This window comes from Trematosphaeria pertusa, assembly GCF_010094035.1.
Source record: "Trematosphaeria pertusa strain CBS 122368 unplaced genomic scaffold BU26scaffold_5, whole genome shotgun sequence".
NCBI classification, from domain to species: domain Eukaryota; kingdom Fungi; phylum Ascomycota; class Dothideomycetes; order Pleosporales; family Trematosphaeriaceae; genus Trematosphaeria; species Trematosphaeria pertusa.
In genome coordinates, this window is record NW_022987216.1 from 2,360,860 (window position 1) to 2,375,280 (window position 14,421).

Below are 14,421 nucleotides of genomic sequence, written 5' to 3' on the forward strand. Positions count from 1 at the left end.
CTATTCCCAGCACCAACGATGGTCGTGTTTGCGGACCGGTCGGGGCGGCGGTGGTAGTGGTGATGGCAATGGTTGTACTCCACGCCGTCCAATCAGGGCCGACGTGCCAAGCCTCACCTGAGAGCACGAGACCAGGCAGCAGGAAACTCCAAATAATACACGCCCTCCCGCGTCCCGCACACGCCAGACAAAACATCCGCGTCGGCTTCGTGCAAGTTCCAACAATGGGCGCCGGCCAAAGCGCTCCCACTTCCTGCGCCTATACGCCAGTCCCGACTGACGCCGACGACGGTAGGCGCATTCGGCCATATGGTCTCGCCGCAAACAGCAAGCACCTGCAGCTGAACAGCTCCTCCTGCTCCCTCTACTCCGGCATCGTCTCCCTCGTAAAGCACAACAAGTACGCCGACCTGCTCGTCATATGCGCCAACGATCGCTACCCGGTTCATCGCGCCATCGTCTGCCCGCGTAGCCGCTTCTTCGAGGAGCTCTGTCGCGTGCGTCAAGGCGAACACGACTATGCATCCCCAGCCAAGCCGACCAAGATCTGGATTGATCGTTCCGAATGCGACTCGCACGTCCTGGCTGCTGTCCTGACCTTCCTATACACGCTCGACTACAATGCGAGCGGCCCGCAGGCATTGACCTTCGGACTCCCACAGGAGCTTACAGGTGGAGACGATGACGGCCCCACCGTGGACGGCGTTGAGGAGCTTGACAATGAAGACGACACGTGCGTGGTGAGCGCAGCCGAGGTGGAGTCTGTGGCAACCCCCACAGCCGGCGACGCAACGCCCTCGCCATCTGCAAGCTGCCACTCGTCACATGTGTCGAGACTCTCCGGGGATGCGGGCGAACGCCAGAACGAGCTCGTCTTCCACGTCCAGATGTATTCCGCTGGCCACCGATTTGGCATTGCCTCGTTGCGCGACGTCGCCAAAGACAAGTTCGGCAAGCGGCTCGTCTCTGGGCCTTGGAATGATGAGATGATTGACTGCATCCGGGAGGTCTACAGGCAGGGGAATGATGCGAGGCTGGCCGATTTGAGGGAGATGGTGGTCAAGTGGGCGAGGTCAAGATTCCGAGCCCTTAAGATTCGCGAGGAGTGGGACGACCTCATCATTGAGTTTCCCGAGTTCGCCGCGGAGATGTTAAGGCGTTTGTGAGGCTCCGTTTCTTGCTTCGGCGGCGTGCTTCTTCAGGTAGTATGGCGGGGTAGTGGTGGGCGCTCCAGCGCAGTGCTGCTTGCCCGGGGAGAATCAGCTTCATCCTCGTCGGAGTCGACGGCAGCATATTCGACGTCTTTGTCTTTGACGCTGATGAGAAACATAACAATCGTCATGAGGCCGTACGTGAAGCAAGTGCCGAGGAATGGAAGTCCGAGCCATGCCTGCCCCATGTCCATGCCCCACTGGAACAGCTCGTTCAGGAGAGGCCCTGCAAACATGGTCCCGATGCTCTCTGTGATGGCGATCAGGCTCATCAGCTTGCCAATGTCAGGGCTGGACTGGCCGCCCACGACATGGATGGCAATGGAGCGCAACGCGGCGCCGTACCCGGTCCCCATATTGTACACAAGTAACCCCAGGATTAGAAGTGCCGGTTGCGCGGCTAGGCCTATGACAAGGAAGGCGAGCGTCATGAGCACTATGGACCCACGAGCTATCCAAACATCAGCCCAGTGTGCAGGGAGGCGCACATATTTGAGGAGGAGGATGTTGACTGCGGGGATGAAGATGGTCATGGCAACTAGATTAGTAGCCGCTCGGAAAGAGAGGAGATATGCGGCCTGTGACATTGTTAGCGGCCCGCGCCTGCCACGGTAGAGTATGCACTGACCTTCTTGATCTCCCAGTTGTACCTCTTCGAGGCGTATCGGATTAGCAGCGTCAGCGATTGTCGCCCGAGCCTGTTCGACAGGAAGGTGAAGATGACGAGCGCAATTGTGAGATCGCTCTTGAGGAACACCAGCGCATCCTTGAAGTGGCGCAGCTGGGTTTTGAAGCCATGGTCTTGCGACTTGTTCTGCATCTCGATGCTCCGCTCGTGCTCGTCGTCGTCGCCGTCGTCGTCGCCGGGTTTGGGCACATCTCGCAGGTGCAGCGTCTCAGGCAAGAACACGGCCATGCAGATGCCGACCTGCTGGATGGCGAGGGCCAGGAGGAGCGGATACCAGTCGCCGTGTTCCATGAGGCGAGAAGCCATGATGGGAGCTATCAGCTCGGCGACCAGCACCGAGGCCGTGAGGTAGAGGAAGATAGCCGTCCTATGTCCGTTAGCATGCATCTCTCCGCGTAAGAGGCCAGTGCGTACCGCTTCTCGGGAGGAACCACATCCGAGACCATGGTGATAGCAATGGCAGTAGCAACGATGGGGCCGCCGCCAATGACGAAGAAGGCCGAGGAGAACCAGGTCAGCTGCAGTGGCAGGCTCCGGAAGTAGCAGATCAAGAGGATCCAAGCACAGCCCAGCTGCACGCCCATTAGGCTCAGGGCCAAGATCCACTTCCTCCCCCATTTGTCGGCGAGGGCGCCAAAGGGCACTGCCAGCAGGATCCCCGGGATTGCGTCAAACATGTCCTGCCAGCCGAAAACCATGGCCATCTTCTGCTGCACCGCATCGAGCTTGCACAGGTGTTCGGGCACGCTGCCATGGTCGCTGATCTTGGACGGGTCGTGGGTCTCGTAGTAGCGGAGGCAGATGTTGGCTTCGTAGACGCGCGTTTTGGGCGCTTCGGCGAGGTAGCCGCCCACGTCGAGGATGGCGATGAGCAAGAAGATGGAGGCGACGAAGAAGAGCCACGGCTTCTCCTTCGGGGGCGCCGGAGCGGGACTCGATTCGCGCGTCTCCGAGTCAATCGGCGACAGAAGGGGGGCGCCTTCTTCGAGCGAGCCTCGGGACGATGCTTGGGCGGCCATGGTGATGTGCATTCGGATGAATGCGAAGTCTGAAGTGCGAAGGGAGGAATAAAAAGGCAACGGCCTTGGCGTCAGCGAGCCATTGTACGCGCAATTAGCCGCAGCATACCACGCATACGTCCAGGGATACTGGGAGTGCCAGCGAGGCCTGACGAGTCGTGTCTCAAGGGTCGATGCGCTATAAGGCGGCGTGCGAATCGGGACCCAGACATCTGGTTGTCGCAACGCCGCGCCCTCAGGCGTCGATCAGGGCAGCACGTGACTTGGCGTAATTACGTCATCCCCGCCGACTTCCAATCCTCAACACACCTCAAAACACCATGCATCAAAATGCCAGCCATTAGGTCCTCCAAGGTCTTTCTTTGTAACTTATTCATAAGCTCACCATGTTCTTAACGAACGATTGCCTAGTAGACGCTCAATGTTCTCTTTGTCCCGGCATTCTTCGCATCCTCTCTTCATTCCACCTTCAATTCTCTTCTAGTTCTCCATTTTCCTTGTCAAAGTGAGTTGCCTTAAGATTAAGACCTCGGCGTCCAATTCGATAAATACAAGTCAAGCCTGAGGGCTGTACACCCTTCCATTGTTCTTTATATACCAAGGCCCATTCTCTCCCCCGGCACATTCGTTAGCACGCCGGCCGGGAGAATTGTTGCAAAAACGCGATACATCGACAAAGTAACAGTGTGGAAAACATGCCTTGGAAAAGACTTGTTCTACTCTGTTGCATTCTACTCAGTCGAAAATAGGATGCGCCTTACTCAATCCCGCAAACCCGCTTCGTCCGCACTTCGCCTACCAGACCATCAATAGCCAAGGTTGCTAATGCTAAGTGTCCGGGGAATATCGATTATTCAGGCCACTTGCCAATTCAGTGCTATGGTTTCCGTCAAGACTAAGTGAGGGCCAGCACATTTCCACGGCCGATTCACTGGCGTATAGAGATCCCGCCTAAGGGCTTCAATCCCTAGGATTGAAGGTCAGAGTCTACGCCCTCGCTGTGGGGCCACTTTCTTACTGCAATACTGCAGCACTCGAATGCTTCTTGGATGCGACGCCAAGGATAATCTGATTTGGAAGGCATTTTCACTCGTCTTCTACCTCGTGCCTTGTCGGTGTAGCAGCCTCTCAATGTAGGCGGGGGAAGCAACACAAAACAATCCCTGATAGGCTAGCGGTGCTCGGAAACGCGGAAATATAGCGCAAAACGCGACCGCGGGGTGCGGATCCGGGGACGTGTGATGAAAGTGAGCGGTGAATCTTGAGGGTCGCGTTTGATGCCTACCAAGTTAGCGGCAGTGTGCGGGGAAGGAACTCAGAATTCGGAGAAATGAGCAAGGATTAGCCTAAGAATGATGAAGATGAAGATGAAGATGATGAAAACGACTCCGCTGGAGGGATGGCGCTAGTTTGAACGGCCTGGCGTATATATACTTCGACAGTGACTCGAAACGATCTTCCCTACACCACAACAGCGCTGACAGAAAACCGACAGGTCTAAAATACTCGGTGTCATTATACCATGGGCGCCCCCGGAAGTCTACCTTCTCCACAAAAGCCATCAGGTATGGGTTCCGTTACATTTCAAAATACTTTCCGAGGCTCATATGTGATCCTAGGCGGGCTTTCCGGCGTAGGAGATAATATTATCTCCAGCAGTGGTCACCATCAGCGTAGCTTGGGTATGGATAGTGTTTGACCGTTTCAAGGCATGTCATTAATAGGTTGTACAGTGTCTTGCCCTCCAGAGGCACCGGCTCCAACCACGCATCCCGTCGTAGTGCACCTCATCACGACTTCGTCTTCTGCGTCGACCCCACCTTCGAACATCTCTCCATCTACCTTGACGACCTCACTTTCTTCATTTCCATTGAATGGTCTGCTTCTTCGTAACGTTTTCTATCTCCTTGAGAGATGCTAACCCCGTCATTGCAGTACTCTATCCATCCACCCTAAGCCACTCCATCGCCAACGTGGCCAATCCCCGGCCCTTGGTCCGTGGCCGATGCTTATGGGACATACCGGGTGAAGTCCGCAATCTCATATACAGCAGTGTATTGACGGAGCTTCCCCGGCGCATCAACGTTGCGAGGGATCGGTCATCTTGTTCAGGCACTCAAAATCCAGATACAGGCTACATCACTCCTCAATTCCCCTTCGCCAACTGTCTCCCCGGCATCGCATACACCTGTAAGCAGGTCTATCAGGAGTTCGTCTCGTTGTACCTGGCGCGGGCAAAGTTCGAGCTCACAACAATGGAGGACGTCTGGTATTTCGAGGGCTTCCTAAATACAGTACCGTGGGGTTGCGGTTGGCACGCGGTCGCCCACCTCGTCTTTCCCGACTTTGGAAGACTAGCCGAGACGCCCGCCCGTGCCAATGAAGTTATGGACTTCTGCCGACGTACCCCAGACCTTGGCCATCTGGAGCTTGTGCTCAATCTCAACGGGCTCTACCTGCCGCCCATCCGCGAGGACTCGGATCAAATCAACTTCCTCCGCCGGATGCGGCCAATGAAGCCCGCGGAGCAGTTCGCCTTAGAGATGGACCTGCGGAGTCTCTTCGATATGCCGAATCTACATACACTGACTGTCCGATATCGCCATGATGGCATCACCTGCACGCCAATGAATATGTCTGCGTTCATGGACCTGCGAGACTGGTTAATCAGTGGATTCGTAGCGACGCCGGGAGTAGAGGTCTCGCATGAATACGTCGACTTTCCACGCTCGCGCGATTCATACATCACGTTGCGCATCTCTCGCCCAGATCGTAGGGCCTCTGATCTCCAATCATGCGGTGCGAGCGAGGCATCTTCCGACGCGTTGGTGTTCTGATCGGCTCGCTGATACCGCGCCTTTGGTTTCCTGCCCTCCGCTCCACGTTTGCAGCAAGTCGTTAACACCTCTTGGACCCGCTTTCGGCTATTCGGCTTCCACCGAACCTCTCACCTAGTACATCGGCAGTCTTGTATGGGCTGTTCGCATCCGGATATACTATATCTTGCTAGACTTATGCATTTCGGCTCTACTCGATGGATGAAGGAAATGACAGCGACTTGATTGGCGGAGGCTGTATCTTGTATATCTATTTCCCATAGAACAGAAAAATGAACACCATGGGCCGTATCGATCGGTCGTCTTCGTAGGCCACGCTGTGGCCTTGGGAGAAATATCGACAAGAGAATACGTACAAGTCTCAGCTTTCTGGGTAATTAACATTAAGCACGCTTGATTGAGCCGAACGTCATGGAGAAAGTATGTAAAACGAATCGCGAAGAGCTTGACCTAACCGTTATGCACTTGAGGTACTTCTTCAACACCGAAATGTACTCACATCGCTATATGCAAAAACTTGTGCAAGTCACTTCCTCCGTCGACCCCAACGCTCTGCACTATAAGCTGACCCAGACTTTATTCACACATTTGGCCACGGAAAGGATTCGGCGATTCGGCGCCCGCTAGCCTGCGTTCTTTATTCCGCTCTTTTGATTCCGGTTATTGAAAGGGTTCTGACTTCGTTCCGCTCAGCCACTTTGGAAATTGCACTCAGATAGTTTTTACCACTTGATACGACCGCGAACAACGAGCGTTATCTCCACGCCTACCCACCTCACCTCTGTCTTCTTACCGGTCGGTGGGATACCGCTTGTAGCACTCCAGTTTTCTGCTGCACACCACCGCTCCGATTCCTCAATCAATCCGGCCCAATCTCGAGGTCGGCGCTCCGGCAAACATAGCCCAGTCGCCCCCGTGATACCGCCTTTCACCAGCATTCCCACGTGCAGTAATCACGCAGCTTCGCGTAAGAAGGTTTCCCCACCAACCCGGGAAATTGGATATAAAAATCTGCGCGAGCTTTCACGCTCAAACACTCACCACCCCACCGTTTTGCCCGCAAGGCGACTGGAACTTATAGTTAACTCTATACACTAGGCACCGCAACATCGCCGCCCGCGCTTTCAACCGCAATGTCGAGCACTCCGCCTAGGTGGCCCGCCAAGTACAAGCGCTCTTCAGTATCGAGCTCGAAAGGTAGGTAGTGTACCGCAGAACGGGGACCGTGGATTCGTGTTTATGGTGCTGACCTTGCCACAGGCTCTTCTGGTAGTTCGCCAGACAAGACTATCGTTAGTGGACAAGCTATGGACGGCTCTGATGATAGCCCCGTTAACCTCAAAGAGAACTCTCTCGGGAATTCCGTCCTCAACTCACCGTCGCAGTCGGGTTCCGGCTCTCTAAGCGGGCAGGGCTCGATGGCCACTCCGTCACGCCGTCCGTCGCTGCTGAGCCAGCCATCGCATGGCCGTGGGGTAAGCCTTCCGGATATGCCTAGCCATCGCGGTAGCATCTCTACCGGCGCCTCGCGTCGTGGTAGCGTCTTGTCATCTGCAGGTGAGTACAGCTTGTGTGGCCTCGTAACCATCACTGGCGCATTCGCTAAAACAGTCTCTACAGTCTCTACCTCCTCCATATCCGAGGACGCCGGAACCGTCATCTCCATCAAGGAGGAGCGCGAGCGGCCGAACGCGAACCCCACCGCCCCGTCCTTTATCCACGATCCGAACCTCGCGCAGAAAGATCTCAACAAATGGATGACCGTCGTTCTCCCCTACGTCTCCTCCCTGATCTTCATGTTCGAGTCCCTTACCGACGTCCACTTCTTCCGCGCGATCATGGCGTCGCCCAACCTACCGCAGCTCTTCCGCGCCGTCACGAAGATCAGCTTCAAGGGCTTCTACTGGTTCTCCGGCATTGCGCACAACCGCACTGCGAACCCGTATCTCGAGATCTGCGCCGGGCTACCGAATCTTCAAGAACTGACTCTGACCTTTCACACGGCGGGCCTCACTACGTCGCGCTGGCACGAGCGCGAGCGCATCAAGATGGAGGCGACCGATCTGGAGAAGAGCAAGGAACTCAAGGTGTTGCGCGTCACCGACGTGTCCGGCAGGTACGACCTGGCTGCACTGTGGCGTTGCCCGGGCCTCCAGGTGCTGCATCTCGAGTGCTTGAATAGTCCCATCGTCGCCCACTTCGTTAAGGTTGGCGATCCGCTGGGCCCGTTCCGCGATCTGGTGCACTTCTTGAGCGATGGCTTCAGGCAGTATTGTGGGACGCAGGTGCAGATTGACCTGAAGGTTATTGATATTGAGGGATGAGATGATGGATAAGGGTTGTCGGCGCTCAGGTTGTTTGATACCTGGGCATGCGCCTTCTGGCATGGACTCCTTTCCAAGGCTATTCCATTAAAATGCGGGGCTTGTTGCTAGGCCCTTGGCAGAATGATAATACATGGTGGTTGAACCGGTGGACGACTTTTGGGTGTGGTTTGCGACATTAGTGGCCTGCTGCATGATGCTGGCTGGTGGGCTTAGCAATGTCGATCTTGCTTGGACGAAATGCAATCGTGTGTATGTGATGTTACTCCACGTGCCTAGATTTTCTAACTTCCTCCTCACGTGGGAGAAGACGACAACTTGACTCCTCGGAAGGATGGTGTCCTCGATATTGTCATGTGAACGTGCATTCACCGCCACGAACACTCCAGCAAGGAGTTGATCTTAGGCCCAACTAGTGGTAATTAAAAGGGACCTTACTGTACCTTCCCTATCACCAGTGATCCATGATGCGCAAATTCCCGCCGTTGCCCTAACCTTAACTGCCGTCGTGCCCTGCTGTTGCTATGTTTGCGGTAGCGAACGTGAAGGGGTATATTGTCGCCGCCATTGGGACCGAACTGCGTACTCAAGAGAGACAGCTTGGAAAGGCATCTCCGAGGCGCCCTTCAGCATGCGCGAATGACTTGCCTCAGCCATTAGACAAGCGCTATCGTGATTCTCGTAAAAGCTTTCAAGCTGCAACGTCTGTCAATTGCAACGCTTGGTAGCCAACTGCTCCTCATACTTCAATGACTCTGGCAATTAGCTGACACTTTGCTCCAATATAGTCCACAGAACTCCTTCTTTGGGAGCCAACCCCTCAGCCACCCAAGTGGATCAAGCTTGTTCCGTTCGAAGGGGACCCTCGCTACCTCATTAATGCCGACACCGCCGTTCCTCGCCAGAAACGCCCTCGAGACCTTTTAGAGTTCCCTATGCTAGCCTAGAATACCGATTGCGATATAAGCGGCACATGGAATAGACAAGCCTGGAACAGCGTAGTCCGCTATGGTTCGCTCAAGATGAAAGCCGTCCAGCCATCGACCACCAACGTCACCGAGATGACAAAGGCTCGATTCGGATTAATCGACTACACCATTCCCACCGTGCTCGACGCACTCCCCCTCGAAGCCCGGGAGATGGTCTACGAGAAAGCTATGGAAGCAGGCCACCACTTCGACGACACCGTCTACGTGCAGTCGTACGAGAGGTCCTCCCGAACTCGCCCTCGCTTCCTTCCCGCAATCTACCACACCTCTAAGGGCATCTTGGCAGAAGCGGGCCCGGTCTTCATCCGCAACTCCATTTTTGTCGTCTCTTCTTACCCTGCAAACCAACTCTTCACCGCGTTCCTCGAATCGTTGCCGCAAAACGCGGGGTTCAAGGCCGTGCGAGTACTGCGCTTCCAGTACTTCGATTGCTTCCCCGGCGGCGAGGAGCACTCTGTCCATGCGGACCTTTTGCTTGCATCTCGATGCCCGGGTCTGCACACAATCTCGCTGACCTTTCACGTACGCTTAACTCTGCAAAATTTTATCGAAGTACCTATATCAAGTTGAGGATGGCGGATACCAGAAGTATGGCTCTAAGATCGTGGACGACCTCGTGGCTTGGTACTGGTTGGAGAAGCTTTTCCAGTGCGAGTGTCTGGGTAAAGTGATGCTCGATGGCATTTATTTGTGGATGGACGATGAGAATCTGTGGAACTGTGGAGAACTGTTGATGGGTCTGGCGAAGTGGATTGAGGAGGGCTCGGGGCGCGGACGCGGCATGTTGTGTGCAAGGTCACTTGGGGTATAAGTGCTCGGGACTTTTGCATAGATAAACTCTCAGATTACGCCCTACGTGATGACCAATGTTTATTGGGCCCTATATCTAAGTCAGCGCATGCCATAGAAGGAGTTGAAAGCGGCGACGGGCTCGTTTGAAGTGCCGATGAGGGCGGGTCACGTGCAACACTGATTGGTAATCGCATGGAAACCCGGAACTCGTAGTATATCACCCGCACCGCGACTCCCGATTCATCTCAGAACCAAGACGTACCTCCCGCATGAATTGAGCCGAGCGCATCTACAATTGCGATGCAAATGGCCGACGTTCCTCTCATCCGCTCGGAAATGCGGAGCCTCGTCATCTTCCAGACGTCCTGCGGGGTACCTTCCAGAAACGGCTCCACACCATGAGCTAGTCGTTACTCAAAGACTTCAGGTGTCAATATATACCTCCTGCTAACAACTGCAACCCACAAAACCCTCAATTGGCCTCCCAGAACCCCCGCAGCTCATCCCCTCGACCACCACAGCCATGGCGACCCCCGCCCAAACCCTCCGCGAGATGCAAGCGCCCATCAAAGACGAATACCGCAAGAATCCCTCCTCCGCCGTCGTCACACTCAAGTCCACCGGCAGCCTCGACTCGTCCTCCATCACATGCAAGCTCACCACGGGCGCCGCCGCAAACGAAGCCTCGCGAACCGCCGGCCTGCACCCCAAAGCAGGCGGCCCCGACCCTGACATCTCCGGCCAACTCTGCTCGGGCGACATGCTTCTCGATGCGCTCGTAGCCTGCGCGGGCGTCACACTCAAGGCCGTTGCGACCGCGCTCGGCATACCCATTGCGTCTGGCAGCGTGGCGGCGGAGGGCGATCTGGATTTCCGGGGGACGCTGGGCGTGGACAAAAGTGCCCCGGTGGGAATAACGGCGATACGCATGGGCTTTGACATTGAGTTTGGGAAGAGGGAGGATGGAAAGGAGGTTAGTGAGGAGGAGGTGGAGAGGTTGGGAAAGTTGACGGAGAGATATTGCGTGGTGCTGCAGACGTTGGTGAACAAGCCAGAGGTCAGTGTGAGGGTTGTAGGGAAGGGGGACGGGAAGGAGGACGATGGGATTACGAGGGAGCTGCATTGGGGACATAGGTGTTGATGGGAGTGGGTTTGGAACGCAAGGAGAGGTGGTCTGGTAGGCAAGGCAAAGCTGCATTGAGTAAGTGACGTCTCCCCCGTTTTCCAAGCTCTCGACACAATGAAATCTCAGCCGTGCTGTTGCCGCCCAAACCGCAGGAAGCCATCCAAGCAGAGCAACTACAACGCCTAGCCTTTCCCCAATGCTCTTATCATATCAATCTCACTTCCATATCCTCCCCAGCGAAGCTTATTGGGCAGCTCATACACTCGCCTGCCGTCTCGGCTTCTCTCCCTCGTCGCCAGCGTTTCTTATGCATATCACTGGCGTCGCAAACCAGGAAGCAGTTCACACACTTTCTTTCCTTCTCCATATTTTTTTCCATGTGCTCATCTATATCTTACTCGCATCGCCATCAAGCATTCCATATCCTCCGGCGACATGTGCTACGTCAGGTCTTTCAGCCAGTAGTCACATCCGCGACACCAACGCGTTCCGTCCCAAATTGGGGGTCTCCCCACGAGTGGCCATCAATCGGGCAGGTTTTACTACCCAAGAGTGGATATATAAACGGAACATTTGCGGCATGATCGCCAATTTATTGGGCACGGCGGGCAAGCGGGCGCGGGTGATGTTGGTTGAGTCGCGGGCTGGTCATGTTGATTGTTGTCGTTTTCGTTGCTGCTGCTGAAAGCGGTGCGTTGTGTTTCGCTCATGTGAGGGATACTCTGCGGCACTTTGGAAGCTTGGAAGGGAGGATATGAGGATGGAGAGCGTAGACTGAGTTATCCCTTTCCGTTGTGGTAGGGTATGAAGTGGTACGTATCACAACGCGTCGACGGACACGTAAGTACCGTGATACTTACCGTTTGGTGAGTCTCCTCGATGTCTCACACTACGGATCCCACTAACGGTCAAATAGTGACTTGAAGCAGACCACGATGACAGAACGATAACCGGCCACCGCGCCAAGGTCAACGGGACCTCATGAGAAAAGCACGTGCCTGGCATGGACAACAAGCACGAAGAATAAGGGTATGGTGTGTTTGATTGCTTCCTTTCGAACAAGCCTCCGACTGTGGTCGTTCGTGGACACTCGACACGCCGAACCAAACGCCTTCCGACTGCGTAAGAAGCATCTTCTTTCCGTCATCCAGAAACCACTCGCTAGCGATCCAAACCCATCCTATCTAGGCTTTGGTCAAACTGGCGTCGATGATCCTTCTCTCCCTTGATTGAGATTCCTTGTAGTCTTCACCAAAACGGCGCATACCCGAAATCGCTCGCCCAGCAACACTCCTCGCACTTTTCATGCCCACAGTAACACACGTTCGTATGCTCGCCGGCCGCGAAATACGCAGTGTGGCATGTGCAACAGCGGCGCCAGATGTTCCAATCGGCATGGGGAATGTTCTCGTACGCGGTTCGGCCGGCCCATGTCTGTTCCTCCTTCTTGGCTGCGGCGTTGTCAGTCGAGGATGTTGAAGAGGAGCGCACCGGCGCAGGAAGTGGGAGGGCGGAGGGCGGAGACGGCGTGGGAGACGAGGATGGCGGCCAGTGGTTGTCTAAGAGGGAGACGCCCCCTTCTTCGCCCGCTGTGCTGCTTGCCGGAGAACCCGAGGATATCGACATCGGTTGACTGCCTTCCGAAGTCTCCTCGGAATCGCGCACGGGTGAAATGACGTGGTTCTTTGCCGCGCTTTCGCGAGTGAGCTGCTCTCCTATTTCCAGCACGCTGAGTTCCAGCTCCTTCAGCAGCGGTGACATGACATCGCCTCCTTTGGTCGGCGTATGCGGCTCTCGTGTTGCGTTGTCCGCTTTGGCACGCGTGCCGGTCCTTGCGGCATCCGGGGAGGATGAATGACCCGTGGTCGACATGGTGCCTAGAGCAAAGTCTGGATTAGCGTGATGTCGCGGCGCCTTGACGTGACGACGTGGAGTGGAAAGCTGGGGGAACGCGTTTATGTAGGCGGCGAGATATTAGGCGCACGTGGCATCACGCCAGCTTGTGCGCTGAAGTGAAGCTGAGATTGTTGGTAGATTAGAGTGAATGTGATCCAGTTAAGGCTAGGCGGTGAAGTGCATAAACACGAGCCGCACAATAACACGCTAGTATCATGCCCATGATTTCGCAATGTTCAAGCTAACAGTCGCCAGGGGATCTCTCCCTTTTCCGCTTCTTCTTACCTTCAACAGCTTCGCTGGGCGACTGCAGCTCCCGATCCACACGCTCCTCCAGCTTTACGAGTTCGTGTGGCTCAACATACTCCCATCCCCCGCATGCAGGGCATGCGAACACTTCAGCCATCCAGGAAAAGGCTTCAGTCCCACAGTTGGCGCATACCACGAAGTCGATATATTGGGAACTGGGCAGTATAGGGTTGGGCATGGTGATGAGTGAGTGCGGAGGCTGTTGCTAGAAATACAATGAGTAACGGCAGTTAACTTGGAGCAATTGTAGGAAAAGAAAGTGGGGCGGGAGTGGCCAGAGTGAGATTTTATGTGGCGTTGGTCTGTGACTTGTCAGAAACACCTCCATTGTTCGTTCGAGACAGTACTACACTTCACCGGATCGGCCCAAATCGCACACCTTCAATGACCTCGAAGTCACTTCCTGCTACAGACACCTCTCACAACTCCCGTGATAGCACCATGGACACATCTTCCTTCCGCCAGCTACACTGCGAAAGAAGATGTTGCTCCAAGCCTGACATTCGCAGCACCTCACCATTTTTACTCTAGCCTGGTCCCACGCCCACGGTGGATTGTAGTGTGGTTTTCTTTCGTTACTCATTGCATGAGCGCGCTTCTTGGAAGTTCTGGGTTTGTAGTTGGCATTGGGAATGGGGACAGAGGGGACAGGGTAGGTCCGTTGAGGTACGAGTAGTGAGCCAGGAATGTACATTGCTGCAGAGGTTTGTACGACAGGAGAATATGGCATTGATAAGATTTACGTAGCTAAATATTTATATCAGCACTTTGGATGCCTGCTTGCCATTCAAGCACACAGTACCCTCGGCGGCACGTGAATTCCCAGCTAGCATTCCTGGCTACACGCGTATGCTTCCTCATTCAATCCTTCTCTCAAATCACTGTTCTAACCCTGCTCTTCATGCTCCGTTCAACCTCTCCACGCACATTTCCGCGTCGCGTGTGACGCGCTATCGATTCTCATGGCAACGGCAATCCGCAGTCCCGAATCTTTGGTGCCGGCAGTAAGGACAGATCCTCTTTCCTAGTACTAAAGGCCATTTGTTGGAGTTGCTCCATTGGTGGCAGCCACAGCAGTAGGTTAGCTTTACTATTGCGGGATTGCGCCAGGGGCCACCAGTGTAGCCTCCGAGTATGTGGCCGCCGCTACCGATCATGCCGTCCATGGTGTGATATTTGAGGGGGTTACTGAAAAGGTACTGTTGGGTGACTTATTTGCCGAGTAGCACA

At 55.0% G+C, this 14,421-nt stretch overlaps 7 protein-coding genes across 7 annotated transcripts; 5 read left to right on the forward strand and 2 right to left on the reverse strand.

The window, feature by feature from the left end:
• Positions 1–224: 224 nt before the first annotated feature.
• BU26DRAFT_563369 (uncharacterized protein) lies at positions 225–1,166 on the forward strand (the record flags this gene model as incomplete). The annotated part of the gene is made up of 1 exon (XM_033833162.1): positions 225–1,166. The coding sequence occupies one exon, from the start codon at positions 225–227 to the stop codon at positions 1,164–1,166; it is 942 nt and encodes a 313-aa protein (XP_033686436.1).
• A 32-nt stretch (positions 1,167–1,198) lies between these two features.
• Positions 1,199–2,918, reverse strand: BU26DRAFT_422794 (MFS general substrate transporter; the record flags this gene model as incomplete). The annotated part of the gene is made up of 3 exons (XM_033823481.1): positions 1,199–1,789; positions 1,840–2,266; positions 2,314–2,918. 3 exons carry the CDS (start codon positions 2,916–2,918, stop codon positions 1,199–1,201), a joined length of 1,623 nt encoding a protein of 540 aa, XP_033686437.1.
• A 1,522-nt stretch (positions 2,919–4,440) lies between these two features.
• On the forward strand, positions 4,441–5,755 carry BU26DRAFT_563371 (uncharacterized protein; the record flags this gene model as incomplete). The annotated part of the gene is made up of 4 exons (XM_033833163.1): positions 4,441–4,483; positions 4,538–4,600; positions 4,652–4,795; positions 4,854–5,755. The coding sequence occupies 4 exons, from the start codon at positions 4,441–4,443 to the stop codon at positions 5,753–5,755; spliced, it is 1,152 nt and encodes a 383-aa protein (XP_033686438.1).
• A 1,133-nt stretch (positions 5,756–6,888) lies between these two features.
• Positions 6,889–8,079, forward strand: BU26DRAFT_503941 (uncharacterized protein; the record flags this gene model as incomplete). The annotated part of the gene is made up of 3 exons (XM_033826728.1): positions 6,889–6,952; positions 7,016–7,312; positions 7,376–8,079. 3 exons carry the CDS (start codon positions 6,889–6,891, stop codon positions 8,077–8,079), a joined length of 1,065 nt encoding a protein of 354 aa, XP_033686439.1.
• An 832-nt stretch (positions 8,080–8,911) lies between these two features.
• BU26DRAFT_518088 (uncharacterized protein) lies at positions 8,912–9,826 on the forward strand. Its single transcript, XM_033828730.1, has one exon. The coding sequence runs from the start codon at positions 9,102–9,104 to the stop codon at positions 9,636–9,638; it is 537 nt and encodes a 178-aa protein (XP_033686440.1). The 5' UTR covers positions 8,912–9,101; the 3' UTR covers positions 9,639–9,826.
• A 260-nt stretch (positions 9,827–10,086) lies between these two features.
• On the forward strand, positions 10,087–11,255 carry BU26DRAFT_283111 (uncharacterized protein). Its single transcript, XM_033821535.1, has 2 exons — positions 10,087–11,061; positions 11,121–11,255. Exon 1 carries the CDS (start codon positions 10,384–10,386, stop codon positions 10,999–11,001), a length of 618 nt encoding a protein of 205 aa, XP_033686441.1. The 5' UTR covers positions 10,087–10,383; the 3' UTR covers positions 11,002–11,061; positions 11,121–11,255.
• On the reverse strand, positions 11,212–12,858 carry BU26DRAFT_592644 (uncharacterized protein; the record flags this gene model as incomplete). Its single annotated transcript, XM_033834843.1, has 3 exons — positions 11,212–11,771; positions 11,847–11,887; positions 12,254–12,858. The coding sequence occupies 3 exons, from the start codon at positions 12,856–12,858 to the stop codon at positions 11,635–11,637; spliced, it is 783 nt and encodes a 260-aa protein (XP_033686442.1). The 3' UTR covers positions 11,212–11,634.
• Positions 12,859–14,421: the final 1,563 nt, after the last annotated feature.